The 18,901-nt window shown below is 38.0% G+C and overlaps 1 protein-coding gene across 1 annotated transcript in view; it reads right to left on the bottom strand.

The window, feature by feature from the left end:
• The window catches only part of erbb4b (erb-b2 receptor tyrosine kinase 4b), a 267,536-nt gene that overhangs the window by 2,214 nt on the left and 246,421 nt on the right, over positions 1 to 18,901 (bottom strand). The window contains exons 21-26 of the mRNA XM_026295315.1: positions 9,305 to 9,460; positions 7,783 to 7,858; positions 6,105 to 6,251; positions 3,972 to 4,069; positions 3,166 to 3,336; positions 35 to 284 (exon numbers count right to left, since the gene is read on the bottom strand). Of these exons, the coding sequence (XP_026151100.1) occupies positions 35 to 284; positions 3,166 to 3,336; positions 3,972 to 4,069; positions 6,105 to 6,251; positions 7,783 to 7,858; positions 9,305 to 9,460 (898 nt within the window). The remainder of the gene's footprint in view (positions 1 to 34; positions 285 to 3,165; positions 3,337 to 3,971; positions 4,070 to 6,104; positions 6,252 to 7,782; positions 7,859 to 9,304; positions 9,461 to 18,901) is intronic.

Genomic DNA, 18,901 nt, shown 5'->3' on the forward strand with positions numbered 1-18,901 from the left:
ATGACCACAACCTTTGAATAACACTCCATTTTACCTTGCCCTCCAGTGAGAGCTGAGGCAGTTCCGAGGGTGCTTGACCTTGGGGAGGCCTGCTTCCTTAGGGTGCCGTTGCAGCGAGGGTCATCCTGGTTGCCACGACCAAATCCACCACCAGTTTGCATCCCTGAGGCCAGATCCTGTGGAGGGAGGCAGCTTCCAGACATGGGTGAAACAGAGACCACTCTGGGGAGGGTGGCCAGCATGTCTTCCATACTGAAACTGGGGTCCTGGTAGCCAAACTGGCTCTGGTCGAGAAAGAGAGGAGGGAGAGAATTAAATGAGGGTAGATGTGCAAGGATATGAGACTAAGTTACAAGAATATCCATTTACTATTACAAAAGTACAATAAACTATTTATTAATTACTATTAATAATAAAATGTGGAATTATTTCATGGTACCATTGTTCATTTTTAATATTTGGTAATGACATGGCAGGAGAGACAAACAGCAGTGCCAAACAATGATATGGCAGCGTGACAGCCAAGGACAAATTGATTAAAAGTATTTTAATTAAATGGCTCCATGCAGCAAAGTATTAAGTAGCTGCATTGGCCCTGCCCTGCTGTGTGCATTTGTGTCTGCGCTCATAACAAGAAGTGCTTTTAAGAACCTCACAGGGAGCTTTGTACTGATTTATCTTTTTTTCCAGCAAAAGTTGTACTTTTTACATCCCCCAGTTACCTTCTCTTGCATGGCGACTGAAAACTGTGTATTCACAGTAACAAAACAGAAAATCTGGCTGAAGTTCCTGCATTTCTGGTTTTTGAATTAAGATGTAGGTTCAAATGCCACTCATTTATTTACCAGGTTTCTCAACTACTAATAACTGCTGGCATCATGTTGACTATAATAAAGTGGTTCCCCGAGCCTTTACAAAGAGGTAGATCCAAAGAACTTGTGTTAAAAATTAAAAGTCACTGATGGGAGTTTTTGTGAGTTTTAGTTGGCAGATATTTTTTGGTAGTAAAAGTCTCAAACTTAATTAGATACCAACAGAAACCACTAGCAAAAAGCTGCTACAAACTAAAGTTTAACTACTGCTACGTCGTAGTTAAACCATGGCTGTATGCCCTTGTTGCATCAGTATTAATGCAAAAAAGGCCCAAAACTATCAGGAAGTTTAAAGGCAATTATTTTCATATGTTTCATTGTGTATCTATATTTTCTTTTGGAAAATGTTTCATCTCCTGATCTGTACTAAGCCTGAAGGTATTAATCCAAGCTCGAGCACTCCTGCTGTTTTCTGGTTCCTCTGTAACTACAGTTGCCAAATCACCCCCTCTCTGTTATCATTTATACATCTTCTTTCGCCCTCCCTTGTCTCAGAACCATAACAGAAAATACCATCACTAATCTGAGCAGAAAAGAAATAAAGTGTTAATTTTTTTTAACTCATATTTAAAGTGAAAAACCAACTTCATAGTCATATTGTGTTATCAAAATCATGACCTCATGTACTATTTGTATAACTACAGATACCATCATCGACCTAATGAATCTATTGAGCTGTGCCAGAGTAAAATATCACAGCTGAATATTTATGAGAGTCAACAGAATGCCCCATTCAACTTCCTCTGTGACTGCACGAGGAGCTTTCGGACATGGCCAGCATTTTGGGTGCTATTAAACTGAATTGTTTTTATTGTCACCACACATACAATTCTGAACTTGTAACTACTCGTAGTTACTGTAGGTATGGAGTAGATAATAATGTATGCATTGAAAAAAAGAGAAAAAGCTCTTCCAGCTATGTTGTACAACTATGCAAGTGAAGATTGTATTTATGTGTAAATATTGCGTTTTGTTTGCTACAATAATTGAGTTCATTACAGTCATCTACATGATTTATGTAAATGAATGTAACTGTATGAAATTAATCAAATTAATTCAGCATCCATCCTAATAAGGAAGCTCCAAAAAACAGTGGAGGATAACTTTACAAATATTATGCAAATAAATAATCTTTCACCCTCTGAAATGCACCAAACAGAGCTGAAAAAGGAGTCATGTCTCTCATTGGCATTCAGCTGGCATTTCTACCCTGACACAAACACAGGGGGATGCTGGAATAGAAAATGGTTGAATTGCTTGGATGTATGACTGGTTTTGCGATAGATTTAATTCCAAACAAAAATGAACATTTAAACAGCTGAAGAACTGAGGGAATTTGGCCATAAACCCCAATTTTGAAGGAGGCAATTATAACAGGTTCAAAATGGACAAAGACCAAGGAAAAGAGACAGAGAAAAAGGCAGTAACAGGAAGATGAGAGTGAAACTGAGAAGTATGTGAGTCCAGTTTCAAGATCTCAAGCTTTGATGCTTGAACAGGAGTCCCTGCAGTACATGCTGAGAAAGATCATTCCCACATCTTTTCAGAAACCATCTAAAAACTGTGAATGATGACTCTGACTTTATATTATCCCATTTTCTATTGTGGTTCAATGCCAGTCTCCCTGCTGCGACACTCAAAAAGAAATGGTAATCAAGAGTTTGTGTAAAATGAAAAGATAAGCAACTACATTCTAATTTACTCTACAAAATAAAAATAAATACCAAGTTGAAAATGAAACACAAGAGTCTCATTTTGTGAGAGTACACATACTTTTGAGGAGACTTATGCTTTATCTCTATGTGTATTGACTCAGCTAGTGAAAAACACACATGTATGAAGATAATTCTAAAAGATATATTCAGAAATGTTTTTGTTTTATTATCTTTAGTATTGTCTGGATGGTGGAGGTGGGGTGGTCTGGGCCTGCTCCCTTCCTGATTGACTGACAAATATTGTTGAAATGTTCATCTGTGACAGTTCTCTCTTAAAACGTTACTGGACATGACACCGGACAAAACTACGCTTGCCTAGTCTAGTAACATGTATCTTTTTAAAAATTTAACCCATCATTTATATATACAACTAAACCAAAACAAATGAATTAAGAAGCAAAGGCAAACACTTTAAACACACAGAAGCTAAGTACCCACTGCTAATACAGTTAAGGAATTTGCAACTTATTGTATTATTTATTTTAATTAAATGTACCTATATATTATCTCTGCATCAGATTCTTCAAATTGCTCTGTGCTTTAAGGAAGGACATAAGGAGAGTCCTAACAGAGAATACCTTGTTTGAGTCAATGCGTGTGCGGGGAGTGTATGCCAGTGGTGGAATGTTTAAGGAGTGTGGCACCAGGTACTCCTCAGCATCCATCAGGTCCTCCAGCTCCTCTTCATCCAAGAGGCTCTGGAAGAACTTGCTGTCATTGGGGCTGGGCAGCTTCATACGGTCATCACCCTGAGGAAAGTTGTGTTGTAAAACGAACAAATGCACAAACATTTCACACTCTGGAAACAGAGATGAAATCAGATTAAATATAGGGCAACAATGTATAAAAGACTGTTATTACTCTTTCAATCTGAGTCATTTATCAATTATGCCACAGTCAAAGCCATATATTTGATTCTATCTTACATTCCCTGTTCCTATAGTATAGGTTATTGTGAAATTATGACAATAACCAGATGTTAACACACAGACAAGCAAAGTGCTAAATGCAACATGTAAACTAGAATTGATGTTGTTAATCATCTATCTTTACTAAAAAGCTTAAAATAAAGATTTATGTATGACTATTTTGACTTCTACTGTATTTCTTTACTAATATATGACTAGCATGATGACTTTATGCTGTAACACTCATAGTGCAACAAAATGTCAAAGAAATGAGGAAAGTGAAATGTAATTTGTAATGGATATTGATGTTCTCTACTATTCTGCACTAATGACCTCCACTCTATGAATTAGCAGAAATAGCAGAAAATGACAGTTATAACAGGAATAACTAGTGAGTTTACCAATTCTGATTTTAGACCATCAAATGATAAAGATATTTAATACTATAGGAATGTTTTACCTAAAGTTTAACCTACCTGGATGACCAGGTATCTCTGGGGATCACGCGCCATCCGAGTGAACTCTGCAGCTAGCTCCTTAAACTTGGGCCGACTGTCTGCATCTATCATCCAACCTGAAAAAAGAATTGTTATTGACTTGCTGAAAAATAAGAGGTTCCAAATATATCAAAATTAAACTTTTCACCTGTGAATACTATTTTTCAAGCCAATAGTCCTTTGACCCTATTACTATGCAAGATTTCCCACAGTATGTTATTCTTGGCAGTAAGTAAATACCTCATCTACACCCATCCATCCATCCATCCATCCATCCATTTTCTATACCTACTTATTCCTTAACCAGGGTCCCAGGGATCAGCTGGAGCCTATCCCAGCTCTCTTTGGGTGAAAGGCAGGGGTCCACCCTGGACAGGTCACCAGTCCATCACAGGGCCACATAGAGACAAACAACCACACACACTCACACTCACTCCTATGGGCAATTTAGAGTCACCAATCAACCTGACATACATGTTTTTGGACTGTGGGACTGTAGACTGTAGAAAACCCACACAAGCACAGGGCGAACATGCAAACTCCACACAGAAAGGCCGGGTTGCGAACCCAGGGCCTTCAAGCTGTGAGGCAACAGTGCTAACCACTCAGCCATGCTGCCCCCTCATCTACACCCATCAAGATCAATTTATGTCCTGAATCTGTGAACTTAACTGCACATAAGTGGGCGGAAAGGTGCTGTATGCAGGGTACGTGTCAGTGGTGATCAAACAAAGCATTGCCATATTCTTCATACTGTGGTGTCAAGGGTTCTTCCTACGCAGATCATGTCTAATGTATGGTATGCCAAGCTCATTTTATGCTATTTGCATAAAAATATTAAGAATTTGACAATTATATAAATCCTTGGAGCTCTAAATAACAACAAGCCATGTTTACAACAAATTTACACAAAGTCACATAGTTAGAATGACACATACGTTTGATGAATGTATATTACGATTCCATTAGTAAAAGAAATAGGTATCTGACATAAAAACATATCATTTCATCTTGTTACCAAACTCACATTCTGAAGGATGCAAACAAAATTCTCTGTCCTGTTTTCCATTTAAACCCTTTTATTGTAATTAATCCTCCAATCTAAAGATAAATACTGTTTCATCACTAGAATGACCATATGGAGTAACGTGCTCGTCTGCCAGTTTTCCTGTGAATACACTGTTACAATGCCAAAGCAATCATGTGATCTGGCCTTGAGTAGAGCATGTCTAGGTATCCAGGGAAATAAAAGAGACAGAGAGAGCGAGAGCGTGATGTGGAGTTAGAGACAAGCACACAGATACAGACAGAGTAGATGTCATATGTAAAAATGATCATCTTTTAACTTGGTGCTTAGTTTCTTGCCAGTAAATCCCAGAGAAGTGAAATAAAATGAAAATGAGGCAGTGATCTTTCACTACTTGTGAGTTATGTGTATTTGGGTGTAGGAGCTCTGTATTGCGTAGTGATGAAAAAGGTAACAGGCAGGTGACAGTACTGTGCTCTCCCTGCTGTGTGTGCGTGCACCGGCTTGCCAGCTTGGCACAGATTCACAATATCCATAAGAGCCGAGGTGACAGAGAGGGCCAGAGGGCCGCAGCTCGGAGAGTAGAGGACAAGACCTGGGTGGCGCTGGCACCGAGCGTTTGTCCTGGCAGCAGTGGCCAGAGGTTACAACACCACCTGTGACTCCAGTGCCTTATGGTATGACAGCAGTGACTAAGGCCAACACATTATTGGTGTGGTGGAGGGGTCACAACCATGCAGGTAAAATGAGCACCTAATTCATTTTCTACCACATGTGGTCTTAAACTGTGTTATTTTTTAGGCTTTGTCTGGAACAAATTTAAGAACTGGACTATTGCAGCCTAAAAATATTTATCTTTTCAATACACTATCTTTTACAAAACAGTGGCTATGGCATTTTGAAAACTATTCAATAAAGCAACTTTTTTTTGTCTGCTTCAACAAAAAAACCACTTGGCTTTCAATGCAACCCTAAAATCCACTGATCCGCTACTGGAATTACTTCAAGGAGGGTCTGCAGTAAATTAATTTATCTATATTATACTGTAAGGAGTATCTCTACCTACAGGCCAAAGCTCTACCTACATTTGACCATGACCATATAGACATCGATGGTACAGATGGGCGGTTGAGGAAGGCGCTCCCCTTTCTCTAGCAGATCTGGGATATCTCTGCTGGAAATCCCATCATATGGCTTCCCTCCAAAGGTCATCAGCTCCCAGATGGTTACCCCTAAAAAATGAAAAAGAGGGAAGTAGTAAGAGGCACAAATGAAAAACAGAGAGACAAGTAGAGAACACGCAAAGAAAAGATAAGCAGAATCAAGATGACAGAAATGTAATGACAGTAAAAAAGGGCAAAGGAGATTAAAGAGTTCCGAGGGGATGGTTATTCAGCAAGAGCAGAGAAAAGACAAATGAAGAGATGGAAAGGGAAAGGAGTTGAGAAAATAGAAGATACAACAAAAAGGAAGAAAAGCAGGGAGACATGAACAGTAAAAGATGAGAGAGACCACAAGAGATCATAAGAGGATGAAAAGACAGGAGAAAATATGCAACAAAACAAAGGGTAAAGAAGAGAGGACAAGATGACGGAACAAAAATCAAGAGGGGAAAGATGAGCAAAGGAGAGGAACTAATCACAGTCTTGAAAGTCATCAGCCAATCTGAACTTTCAACACTCTTCAGCCTTAATCATGTTGGTGATAATGAGGTAATGAGTGGCAAGCAGAGTAAATGTGCACAATAATATGGAAGTATAATAGCTCCCTGTCATAAGGGACCAGTGGGGACATGGATGCAGTAACCCATACTGATACTTTTAACCAAACACACATTATACTCTTTGATATGACCCATGCTGCACATATTATTTTTCTAAATGACTTTAAGAGTCATTGGTATATTTAAACAGAAAATCGTTATTTGAAAAATAGCTCTAAAAACCCCATTAGACTGAGGGATAATAGTGTAGATTTAAATCTTGCTGACATGCTGATTGCTGATCATCCTGAAAACTGATTTGAATATAACAGTAGTTAAAGGAGTAGATAATCCTATTTGTATTTTACAGTGTGATTACCACATGTTCAAGCAGTTTATTTCTGCATGTAATGTACTATTCTGCCTTTTGTGGTTGTTTTCAAGGTTTCTGGTGCAGACATTGCTTGGTGAATGTCAGTGGTTGCTAGTCTCAGTCAAGGTTGTTCTGACTGGTGGAATGAACTCCACACTGAGGTCAGGACAGCAGAGTACACTGTCTTCTGCCACAGGCTAAAAAAAAAAAAACATCTTTAAAGTCTACAGTGCATGTACATGCGCTATGAATTTACTATAAATCTTATTTCCTAAAAAAAACGTGATGACCAAATGCTTTAAAATGTGAAATATGATGAAATGATTACATGAAAACATATAGGTAAATAATTGTAACAGATGTCAAATTTTAAAGCAGAATCTAATGTGACAGCAACTACACTAATGCAATTTTCAGGACCAATGACGAGAATCCTAGTCTTATTAAGCTGGAGGACATTTTTAGCATCCATCATTTCACAATTTCAGTTTGTCTATATGAACTTTGCCTGATGAAGGTCTGAGGACTGAAACATTGTTAGTAAATTGAACACAAGAAGTGAATGGTCTGTGGGATTCTTTGCTCATGGAGCAAATATGTTCATCCTGTCAGTTTTATGAAAACATTGTGGTTTTAATGGTTTTGTCCACTTGCCCAAAGGTCCCTTTCAGGAAATTTTCAAACTTACCATAGCTCCAAACATCACTCTGATGAGTGAATTTCCTGTAATGGATACACTCGAGCGCCATCCATTTGATCGGCATCTGCCAGAAAAAAACATCCACCATTAAAAAAAGTAGACCTTAATCTTGTTTGCTTTCATTCCTGTTTTTGTATGTTTTTGCTTTAAAGTCAAGGAGGAAATTGACAAGTTCCGGGTACAAACCAAATTTGGATCATTTGTTGATGATGTCCTGGAATACAATAAATTGTTTTGGCAGAACTGACTGTAAGAGAGATGAGGAAACTGACAATAAAAGGAAAATAATGTCTGAAAGCAGAATGTGTGGACTAAGGTAGGGCAAATGGCAGGACAGTGTAAAATCCACCTTAACAGTGACTAAATTTGAAGGCTAGTTCTATTATGATTAAAGTGATGGTGGACAAAGGGATGGGGCTGGAAGGTTAGAGCATGTCTTTCACTTGGCTGAGGGGATAATACAATGATGCTCAGTGTTGACACAAACCATGATGGACACACTGAAAACGGGTAGAGAAAGACTGAAATAGGCTTTTTTGAGAAGAGTGGGTTTAAAAACAAAATACAAAAAAAAAAAAAAAAAACATGAAGAAAGAGTCAAAGAGGCCAGAACTCTAAGTGCAGAGAACCCCAAGGAAGTATCTGTTTACTACGTTTATAGGGTTTTGAGCTCTGCCTTCCCCAGAAGTAAATAAAACGGTCCAATAGAGCAGAATAGTATCTCACTAACTCCACTAAAACTGTCCTTTGTAATGAGCTAAGTTCCCCCACAGGATATAAAACCCTAATTAATGCTAATGCCTATTGTTGTCTTTTACAACATGTCAATGGTATGGTCCAAAATAGTCATTCAATAATATTGTACTGTATCTCAGTGAGCCCCCAAGATCCAAACACCATAAAATAGCAGTTTAAAAAAAGAAGCCTGCAGGCTCAAATGGTACAGTATAACACCATTATAGCAGCTATACTACAACCACCAATACAACCATTAAAAGTACTGATTTAATAATACTAATACTAGCATTACTGCAACAAACGTCACTATTGCCACTATACTACTATTCCAACTACTCAGTTAAATCAAACATTAAAGACAGGTTTAATAATTGAATAGAATTGATATTAAAACATTTTTATCATTAGTATTTTAATTTTCTAACAAAAATATAAATGGCCAGTCAAGAAAAAGTTTGACATTGCTAACTAGATGCTATGTAGCTGTAGTTTCCTATTTAACCCAAAAAATCTGGGAGTGGCATTGAGCCACTCATTTAAATCTTGATAAAGAGCAGATAATTGTTTCCCATTTTTAAAAATGTTAAACTATTCCTTTCAGTTCTTTCCTAAACAATATATCATGACAGTTTGCCCCTCAAAACATTTCACATTACAGCGACTCATTCTACCTTACATCTCTCCTAGATGTAGATGCACGAGCAATTTATTTGTATGACTATTTGTTTGATAGTGTAAATGACTTGTGTCACAAAACAAATTCATAGCTTACTTTTCCTCCATCAGCGTTATATTCCTTCTCATTTACATCCAGCAGGCGAGCCAGGCCAAAGTCTGTAATCTTGATGTGGTTAGGAGATTTGACCAGTACATTTCGAGCTGCCAGATCCCTGTGGACCAGCCTACGCTCCTCCAGATACATCATCCCCTGCAACACAAACATGGACGCACAAAGACAGATAATTTTCTATTGAGGTAATTTATATATGGTACACATATCTGTTGGTTCGCCAGAATGGAGAAACCTGTAAAAGCACACCCATGCAATCTGACTCCTGTTCACTTCAGCATCTGTCTTCATCATCATCATCATCACTATCATCACTACCACCATCAAGACCCCATTAGAATTTTTATAATTGTTCGTATCATCATCATTACCACCACATTGTTCTATTTATGGTTATAGTTTCCATCAATCAACAACTAGACTGTGGAAAAGCCCTTGTTATTGCCATATGGTTGGCAATGCAATAACAACAGCATCTATAAGCATCAACCCAGAGGCAGGTTTTCAATTAAAAACAGGACCCATAGGAACGATAAATGTTGTAGTAATACATTTCATTCAATACATTCACTGAACATTTAGGAAGGCACTCGTCTACTCTTTCTCCCAGTCTCTGCTTTAATTAATAATCATTATCTTTTAAAAAAGGTAGATGTTTTCCTCTGACATTCATAGATATTCAGGTGAGGTTTCAATGTGATTAATGTACAATATTAATTTCTACAGAATATTTGCCCCATTGTCAGTAAAACACAATTGAGCATTTAAGTACAGACGGAAACTGAGACATTAAAACACACACACAAATGTTCTCACTCACACTCATACTTGAACAATGCAGATATATTTGTTTGTCAATTACGGCTCCAATTAACGTTTCCTTGGGAATACAAGTGTTCAAATAAAGTTGTCATGATTACTAAGGCATATTTTACCAGCAGCGTCACTCGATGTCAGCCTTTCAAATATCGACTCCTGTCACACATTAAAACAGATCCACACTCACATGCATACACCGTACCTCCAGGTACAATAAATAAAATGGGTAGCAGAATTTGAATAACCACAGAAGCAGATAGAAAAAGCTTAGTTTAACACAAAATGCTAGTGATGTTTTCAGTTTACAAAAGAACATCTTTCTATATCTGTTTTTAAAAAGCTTTTAGTTCCTGCATCTAGTGCTACACATTTAGAGCCCACTGTGCATCACTGCAAGACTGGACCTGAAGAGAAAAGAAGGACAGGGGGGAAAACTATTTCAATTTGGACACGCAATAACAGAAGCCACTTTGTTTGAAGTGGCGAGAGGACGGAAAAACCGGGCCTTATTTGAAACCATAACAAATTGGATTTAGCTGGAATCGGCTGGAGGAGTGGATGGAGGAAGGAAAGAGGAGGAGGGCTGTGGATGATGTGGGGTTGAGTGGTGGCAATGTAAGAGGAGAGATTACACTGGTAAGGCTATAATCACACTGCCTCATTTGGTTCCCTCCCTGGAGAGAACATGGGGTTTCAGCGCACGCGTGCACATTTACACAAAAACGTTCATGCACATGCAGCTCACATGGAGATGCACCTGCTTGTGGGTGTATGTGAGTGTGAGCGTGTGTGTGTGTGTGCGTGTGTGTGTGCGTGTGTGTGTGCGTCTGTAATAGGCAAATGAAAAGAAGGTTGAAAACAGAACTGAGGAAAGACCATTCATACTGAGCTGGTATGGAATTTAGAAAAGAAAGTACAGACCACAGATATGTACAAAAATGGATGTGGTGATATGTGAAACAACCAATTGGTTTGCACTGAAGTCCATTTGAAGCCCAGATCTACAACTTGCAGCCAGCACCACCTTTTCTGATGGAGCCTGGACTTTCCAAATAGAGTGTGGGGTGTTGTCTTTGTTTCTCTACCACAGACCAACCACTAGATTACTGGAATCACCATCTTATCTACAGAACGACAAAAATGTTATGTTACACACTGCCAAGTGATTTCAGCTGCTTACTAACTGACACAAAGCTGTGCGTAATAGCAGTACTGTCAAATCATCTCATGCATAAAAACACTAAAAAATGCCACCTGTGCACCAGAGATAGAATCAGCTATCTAATTAGCTGGTTAGCTGTTGGACTGTAGAATGCAAATGTAACTTGTATATTGACTTATTACTATGAGCATCTCTGGTATTGCACTTTAAGATATTTCCAAAGTGTTTTTATCTCTGCTTTGTAGATACAGAAAAATTGTTTCATTTTATTTTTGTATGAACTATAAATTCAAACCTGATAACATTTCAGTCAATTATCTGGAGTGAAGTTTAAAAAAAAAATGCTCTCAGAGATAATATTGTTTGTGTGTGTGTGTGTTGGCAAAATGTATCTGTTCCATATAGAGCAATGATGTTGGCAGGTCGTTTCAGAGGGACGCAGTGCCATACCCCAAGAGGCTCTAAAAAAAATCTGACATTTATGGGATCAGGAAGTTTACTGAAGCACATAGCACTTTCTCACTCACAGCGTACAGTACAATGATCAAGGAGCCAGGTATTAACAAAATTATTCAACCACTGTTTCTTGTAGAAATAATATAACTGGCTCTAAGCTAAAGAAGCACTGTGAGCCAAATGTTAACTCAGCTGCTAACCATATCTGCCAACTTGGCACTACAGCACTTGACTTATCAACTGCCTATACTATAAACATGGCGATGCACTGGTTAGCACTGTCTACTCACACACCTGGGGCCTTTCTGAGTGCTCCCCATGCCTGTGTGGGTTTTCTCTGGGTATACTGGTTAGCTCCCACAGTCCAAAGACATGCAGTTTGGGATTAGGTTAATTGGTGACTCTAGTGAGTTTGAGTGTTTGTCTCTACATGTGATTGACTAGTGATTTGAACAGGGTGTACCTTTACCCAGTGTCGGCTGAATTGAACTAAGAGGATGGATGGATGGATGGATGGATGGATGGATGGATGGATGGATGGATGGATGGATTAAAAGACTAAATGTACAATATGAATCCAAAGATGCCTGATAGAATAAATATTTACAGTATCAGTCAAAAGTTTGGACACATTTTCTCATTCAATTCAATGGTAAAGTGTGTTCAAACTTTTGACTGGTACTGTATATGTAGATTATGTAATAAGATCACTAGGTGATTGATACCAATGTTCCTAGCATTAATAGTAAAAGTAATGTTGGTTGTGCTGCACTGCAACCTCATGTTCAAAGCCAAGGGAGAATACATGGTAGGAAAAATACTAATATCAGTAAAGAGGATGCTGATAAGCCTCAAAACATGTGGGCTTCATTCTTGTCTATGAGGGTCTTTTCTTCTTCTCTGGTGTTTTTTCCAGCTCTTGCAAGCAGGCACTGCTCGGAGTGATATACACAGAGGGTAGAATTGAAAAGGATAAAGGTTGGGATTCAGGGTATCCCATGCTGGCCATTGCCCACAGCTCCCCAATTATCAAGTCTATTCGTGTGTGTGTTTGTGTGTGTGTCCTGGTGTACACAGCCAGGTTTCTGACAGATTCTTATTTGTACATAAATCGCACCCAGTAATCTCCTCAATTTTCAAGACAATTAAGCAGTGGAGGAAGAATGGATGGCTTGGCAACCCGTGAATTTTAATTTGCCAGCACAATGAGATTGAGTGGGGGAGGTGATGGAAGTGTACAGAGTGGGAAGTGGCTGCAGACATCCATGAGGAACAAACTTTTTTTTTTTTCTTTTTCTACTCGGTTGCTCTCATTTACAGCCCTCCCATGTGGACATGATGAGGACAACTCACTGCCAGAGGTTTGTAATTGCAGCAAACCTAGTTGTGACAGCCAGGGAGATGCCGGTTGTAGAAGCTCTGGTAAGCCTGCCACCAGAAAAAAATCCACAGGCTTCAGACAGACTGTGTTATGATCGCACCTCCAGTTGAGGGCTGCTTTCCAATCATTTGGGATCAGGCCTATGCCCCAGACCCTGCACTTGGAGATTTTACATAAGAAAGCAAGACCAAAAAAAAAAAAAAAAAAAAAGCAAAACAAAAACTTTGTTGGGAACAGAAATGACAAAGCTTTGAATTATATAGAATTTCAGGAAAATGCAATTTTACCACAATATGTTACAAAAACCAAGATACAAAGTTTTGCATTTTGTGACAGCCATACATTTTCACAGTCACAAAAAAGATCAAGCTTCAAACCATGTTTTTAATTTTATGTATTAACTGAGCTGCTTGAACTGAATATGATGACATTCCAATAGCTAGAGCCATTTAAGATTTTAATTCTGATTAGCTTTTGTCACTGCAGTTTGTGCTTGAAGACTTACTGTACATTTGTTAGAACTAAAGAATATAAGCAGTTATTCTTTAGGGTCAATAGTGTTGAAAAAAACCCTCATAGATAATCAAGGGAATCCAAAGAGGACATTACTGTTACGGCTCTGTATGCAGGTGGTTTAACTGGCCTGTCAAGAGAATTATTGCTCTTCCAAAAAATATTCTGACCTCCAGTCAAAGTTTATTTATGCTTATTTCACAGAGTCATGCAAACAAAACCTGAGTGGACAGGATTGTCCTGGGATGTGTTTTAGAAAGACATATTTTGCAGCAAGTGGCAAAGGACTGGAGATTAAATCAACAGGAGGAGCTTGAAGAGAGGTGGCACCCATTTTTCACTGGATGGCACTTCCCACTGTTGTTTATCCTGGCAATATATACACACACATTTACACACAGAGAAAGCTGTCAAACACACACACACAGACACACACAGACACACACACACACACACACACAGAGGGAGAAGTGAGAGAGAGAGATATAGAGAGAGAGAGAGAGCTCTATAATGTAGTGATTCATCCTGATGCAATATTATTCATGAGGAAACACTTCTAATGAGATTGAACATCCTACAGAGCTTCTGTAAACCTCCTGTGTCTCTGTCTTTACTGAGTGTGTGACTTTCCAAATGTTGTTTCTCCCACACATAAGTTTAGTAGCCAATATGAAGACTGGATTACTAAGGCTATTTTTAATTAATAAAATCTTTATTTAAATTTTTACTTTAATGATGTAAGTCCTTTTTTAATTCTGAACACTAAACACTCAGCAGTAGCATGGAAAGCATGACTCATCTGTGCAGCTTTTCCTGTTTTATTATACAGCCTCTTCAGCTCATTTTAACTGGGATGCCAGTATTTCTGGAGGGCACACAATGTTTGGTGACTGTGTATTTTGTGTTATCACATTGTGAATAACGGTCCAGTTTTATTGGAGGTTCGTGACACCATTGCAGCATCTGCTTGATGTAGTACTGATGTTTAATGTATGGTTTGGAGATAAAAAGATCCCAGTGGGCATGGAAGAAAGTGAATCACTGTTTAAGGAATGAGGTGAAACGAATCAAACCAATGTGGAGGAGAAATTGAGGGAATAGGGGGGAATGATAACACAATAATGATGAAAGCGGTAGGCTTTCATTTCATTTTGAGCTCCCATGTCAGAATGAATTTAGAAAATGACATTTAGGGGCAGCTTGAATATGAACAATTTGTCTGTGCTCAGACTGTGTTAGCACTGTGTGAGGGAAAACCTTGTCCATATACATTTATTCTGCCTGATGAATGCTTAAAATCCACTACCATACCTACAGGGTTTGGCCCTCTTGTATGAGCACAGAACCACTCTCATTAGTGTAATTAGACTGGCACAATAAGCAATCATCTGTATTAATTAATTAACAGATGACAAAAGACTTAACTGATTAAAGAAGATAAATGAATATAGATCCCATATTTAAAAAAAGTGTGTAACCTTGAATATGGTTCGTAGCCACTCTTAAAATTCAAACATACATTCTCTATTGTATTGTGTTTTGGGCTGAATCTCTAATCTACTGTGCCTCCATCTTTATCTGTTTTGTAGTGAAATGATTTTGAGAAAATATCAGAATATTGTGTGAAAAACAACATTTTGCTATTGCTTTTTCTCACCAGCACCATTCTTATTTATCACACAGAGCTGTGTTCTGCTCTCTTCGCATACCTAGAACATCTCTGTACAAATATGATGTGCTGTTTAAAACAGAAACATTTGGCTTTGATTCTATAGCGTTAGTATTGTGTGTAGAATTATCTCTCTCTCTCTCTCACACACACACACACACACAGGTGCTCCCAGACAATATTACCTTGTGCACAAAGCATTCATGGATGTCCCAAAGCCAGCAAGCTAGTCTGAATCATCATGTAGAATTAGGTCTCTCTCTTTCCCTGCTATCTCTGGGTCAACATTAATAAAAAGGGTGAGAGAAGCAATCCAAAATGCCAGATGAAGTAAAGTCAAGGTCCTTCCTTTCCAAAAGACAGATTATATCAATTTTCTGACCAATGCTCTGACAGAGGAAGTGTAAGAACGTTGTAATAATAAATAAAATTAATTTCTATAAGAAGATTAAAGTGATTAATTAAAACCTACAGAAAACTTAAGTGCTTGTCTTCAGAAGAGACACCAGTGGTATCCATGGAGACAATAAATATATCTATGCAATCAACATACACATGCAATATGTATGTCTGACTGAACCTTAACAATCACTGAGGCCAAGCTAAGCAGAAAACTTCTGTCGTTTCAATTTAACTTGAGTTATTAACCAATAAGTGTGTTAACCATTTGGTAACAGATATATGGGGCAAACTGGGTTGGATACTTATGGTGCAGCTAAAGTAGTAACTTACTCAGAACAACACCTGACCTATGTACTAAAGTCTTTCAGGGGCTTTTTGCCAGACTCAGCAAAGCTGACTCTGATCTCTCCTAGTTCCCACATCATTACCAACATAAAGCCACCAACATAACATGTAGATCTGTGACTGACAACTCACATGACTGATAGATTCAACACCTGCCCAGTTAGATGCATAGGAACATTTGTGAATAATTATTTAACAGTATTATAATAACTTAGTATGACTGGTCAGGTGGTCAACAATGGATATTTTTTATGTCTTTCTTCTCTCTTTGACTTGTAGCTGGAAGTGTAGAGTGGAAAACCCATAGAACATGATAAAAGGTATTACTCTATGCTGGAGTTATTGTTTTATTCCCTGTTGGACATCTCTACAGTCAGGCATCAAGTTCACCAACAGGTCCTGTTCAAGGACATTTCAGCAGAGTTGATGGTTGTAAGCACAGCGACCGGAAACAAAATTCTATGGATGAGGCAAAAGACAAACTACATTCACGCACTATTACATGTTACTGCAAATCGGTGGTATTTCCCTTCAAAGCAAAGTTCAGTGTATATTACCAACATTACAGATAATAGAGACTGCAAATAACGGAGGGCACTGATAGTTCTGGATAAAGAAATGATTAAAATAAACATGTTTTACTTGATGACATGGCTGCCTGTGTGGGAGATAAGGATGTGATTCTGAGGGAGAATGGGATGGTAGGCATATAGTGTTACTGTCAAGCAGCCATCACTCTAAATGGGGTTCAGTTTCTTTGCTGTAACTGTCACTGTGGCAGCTGAATGACCTCACTTGGCCACGGCTGTTGATTTTTTTAAGTTAACAATGCTACAGTCCCAGAATTCATATCTGCTTCTTTCAAATGAATAACCGGGTCAGAACTGAATCCAAGTTCAGCTCATGAATGTGATTAGATAGTTAAAAATGTGGTAAAAATGTGCTTGACATATTATTATTTTATTACACTAGACAGATTGCAAAATTTTTAAAAAGTGTAGATGGCCAATTAGAAATGAAAAGATTTCAGAGACTGAAGGAGTAACAGATAACAAATATCATAAAAAAGTCCACAACAAATTCGTACAATATAGCATCTCTTTAGGGTTAAAAAGTATTTTATCCATACTTCTAACAATTACTGTGTACTATATTACATTACATCTCAAACATATTAAGCTGTTTAAGCACATCTATGGAGTTAATTATGACGACACTAATGTCAATCTCTATTATTATATATTGACCTTAAAAATTTGGATTTTGTTTTGAATGAACAGAATTAATGTTTACATAATTGGTAGTTTTAATGAAGTGAAATGAACAAAAGAAGAAAGCAGGTGGCACCTTTTTCTAAGGGAAAAGCTAAGAGTTGAGTTAATATTTCTGAAGCCGTTCATCCAGCTGGTTCTTATGAATGAATGTATGAAGGGTATCCTTTGACCTCACCACCCACAGAAGGAAGGACAGAGAGAAATGCTCGGGCAGAGAAACAAATAAAGAACAATGGGACAGCAATGAAAATAAAAACTGATTTTTTTTTAATGCACTAAATTTTCTCATTTGCCAAAACAAACAGTTGTTTCTTTAAGTAGGCTACTAAGGAATGCCCAACAACTGAGAAATTCAGATTAATTGTCCCAATTATAATTCATACAGATGCTGGTTATGGTTGCTTGTGCATATGATGTGATGACTGAAAGATTCTCAGGCCAGTTGAACCTTAAGTTTGCTTATATAAACACATTAAACACAGTACAGCAAATTAGCAAGTAGTCTCCAGGTGTGTATCCTGAGACATGTTTGACATTACGGTAGTGTAGATTGCATTTCCCCCTAAAGAACATGTTTCAATTTCACTTTCAGACTTTTTATTTATTTAAAAATATTTGGCTTAGTGCTGTACAATTTTCTGAGACACTCCCCTTTCTGGTGTCTTATTTTTCATTTCCTTAGATTATTTCTTAATGTTTTTCTTTGACCAAGAGGTCAAAAGTGTGAATGTGGGCAGCTGTGTCTGTGTGTATGAATGTATAAAGTGTAAAATAGGACAGGATAGGGCCTAGAGTTGCCAGATTGATGTCAGCATATCATTGACATGTATGGTCTAATGGTGTCTGTGAGGTTCAGGTTAAGAGGGGTAGGATATGCAGAGTGACACACTTCAGAGAGAAGAATAAAGGAATACATAGGAAAAAAGGGCAGATATACATGTACTAAGGGCAAAAAAAAAAAAAAAAAAAACTCAGCAGAACTACATCTATCTTTTACCTTGTTAATTGCATCACCTCACAGAAACAGGTCAAGACGAAAGGTTAAACTGAAACTCAATCTTTATTTCCCCTTTTCTTCTCACCAGTTCAGTCTTAAGTAAAGTCTAATTTAAAGTCTTCAAGAATCACAAAATGATGCAGGACCTGGAGCAGCCCCTTTAAGGTTCACTCAGTGTTACGGACAGATGAAGGGTGCTGTCCGTCCAGTCATGCCTGAATACAATTCTCTTAGTCCCACTGATAGGTTTCGGACTTGTTTTTTTTTTTTATGGCCACTTTGCTATGGCTTTTAGCAGCTATAGCTAATTTTAAACCAAACTTTCCTACCCAGTTTGCAGGTGGAAATACAATAGTTTGGCCATTAAGAGACATGGCTTCACCTTTCCCCTGATGCTATTTTAATTTTAGCTCATGATTGATATTTGCTCTCTGTTAAAATGATAACACACTACATGGTTTGGGGTCATTTCACGTGTAAGCCCTGGAGGCCTTAACTGAAAACATAACATATATTATTATATTATAATATTATGCTATCATGCATGTGTCAATATTGCAT

Source organism: Mastacembelus armatus, chromosome 21, assembly GCF_900324485.2.
Source record: "Mastacembelus armatus chromosome 21, fMasArm1.2, whole genome shotgun sequence".
NCBI classification, from domain to species: domain Eukaryota; kingdom Metazoa; phylum Chordata; class Actinopteri; order Synbranchiformes; family Mastacembelidae; genus Mastacembelus; species Mastacembelus armatus.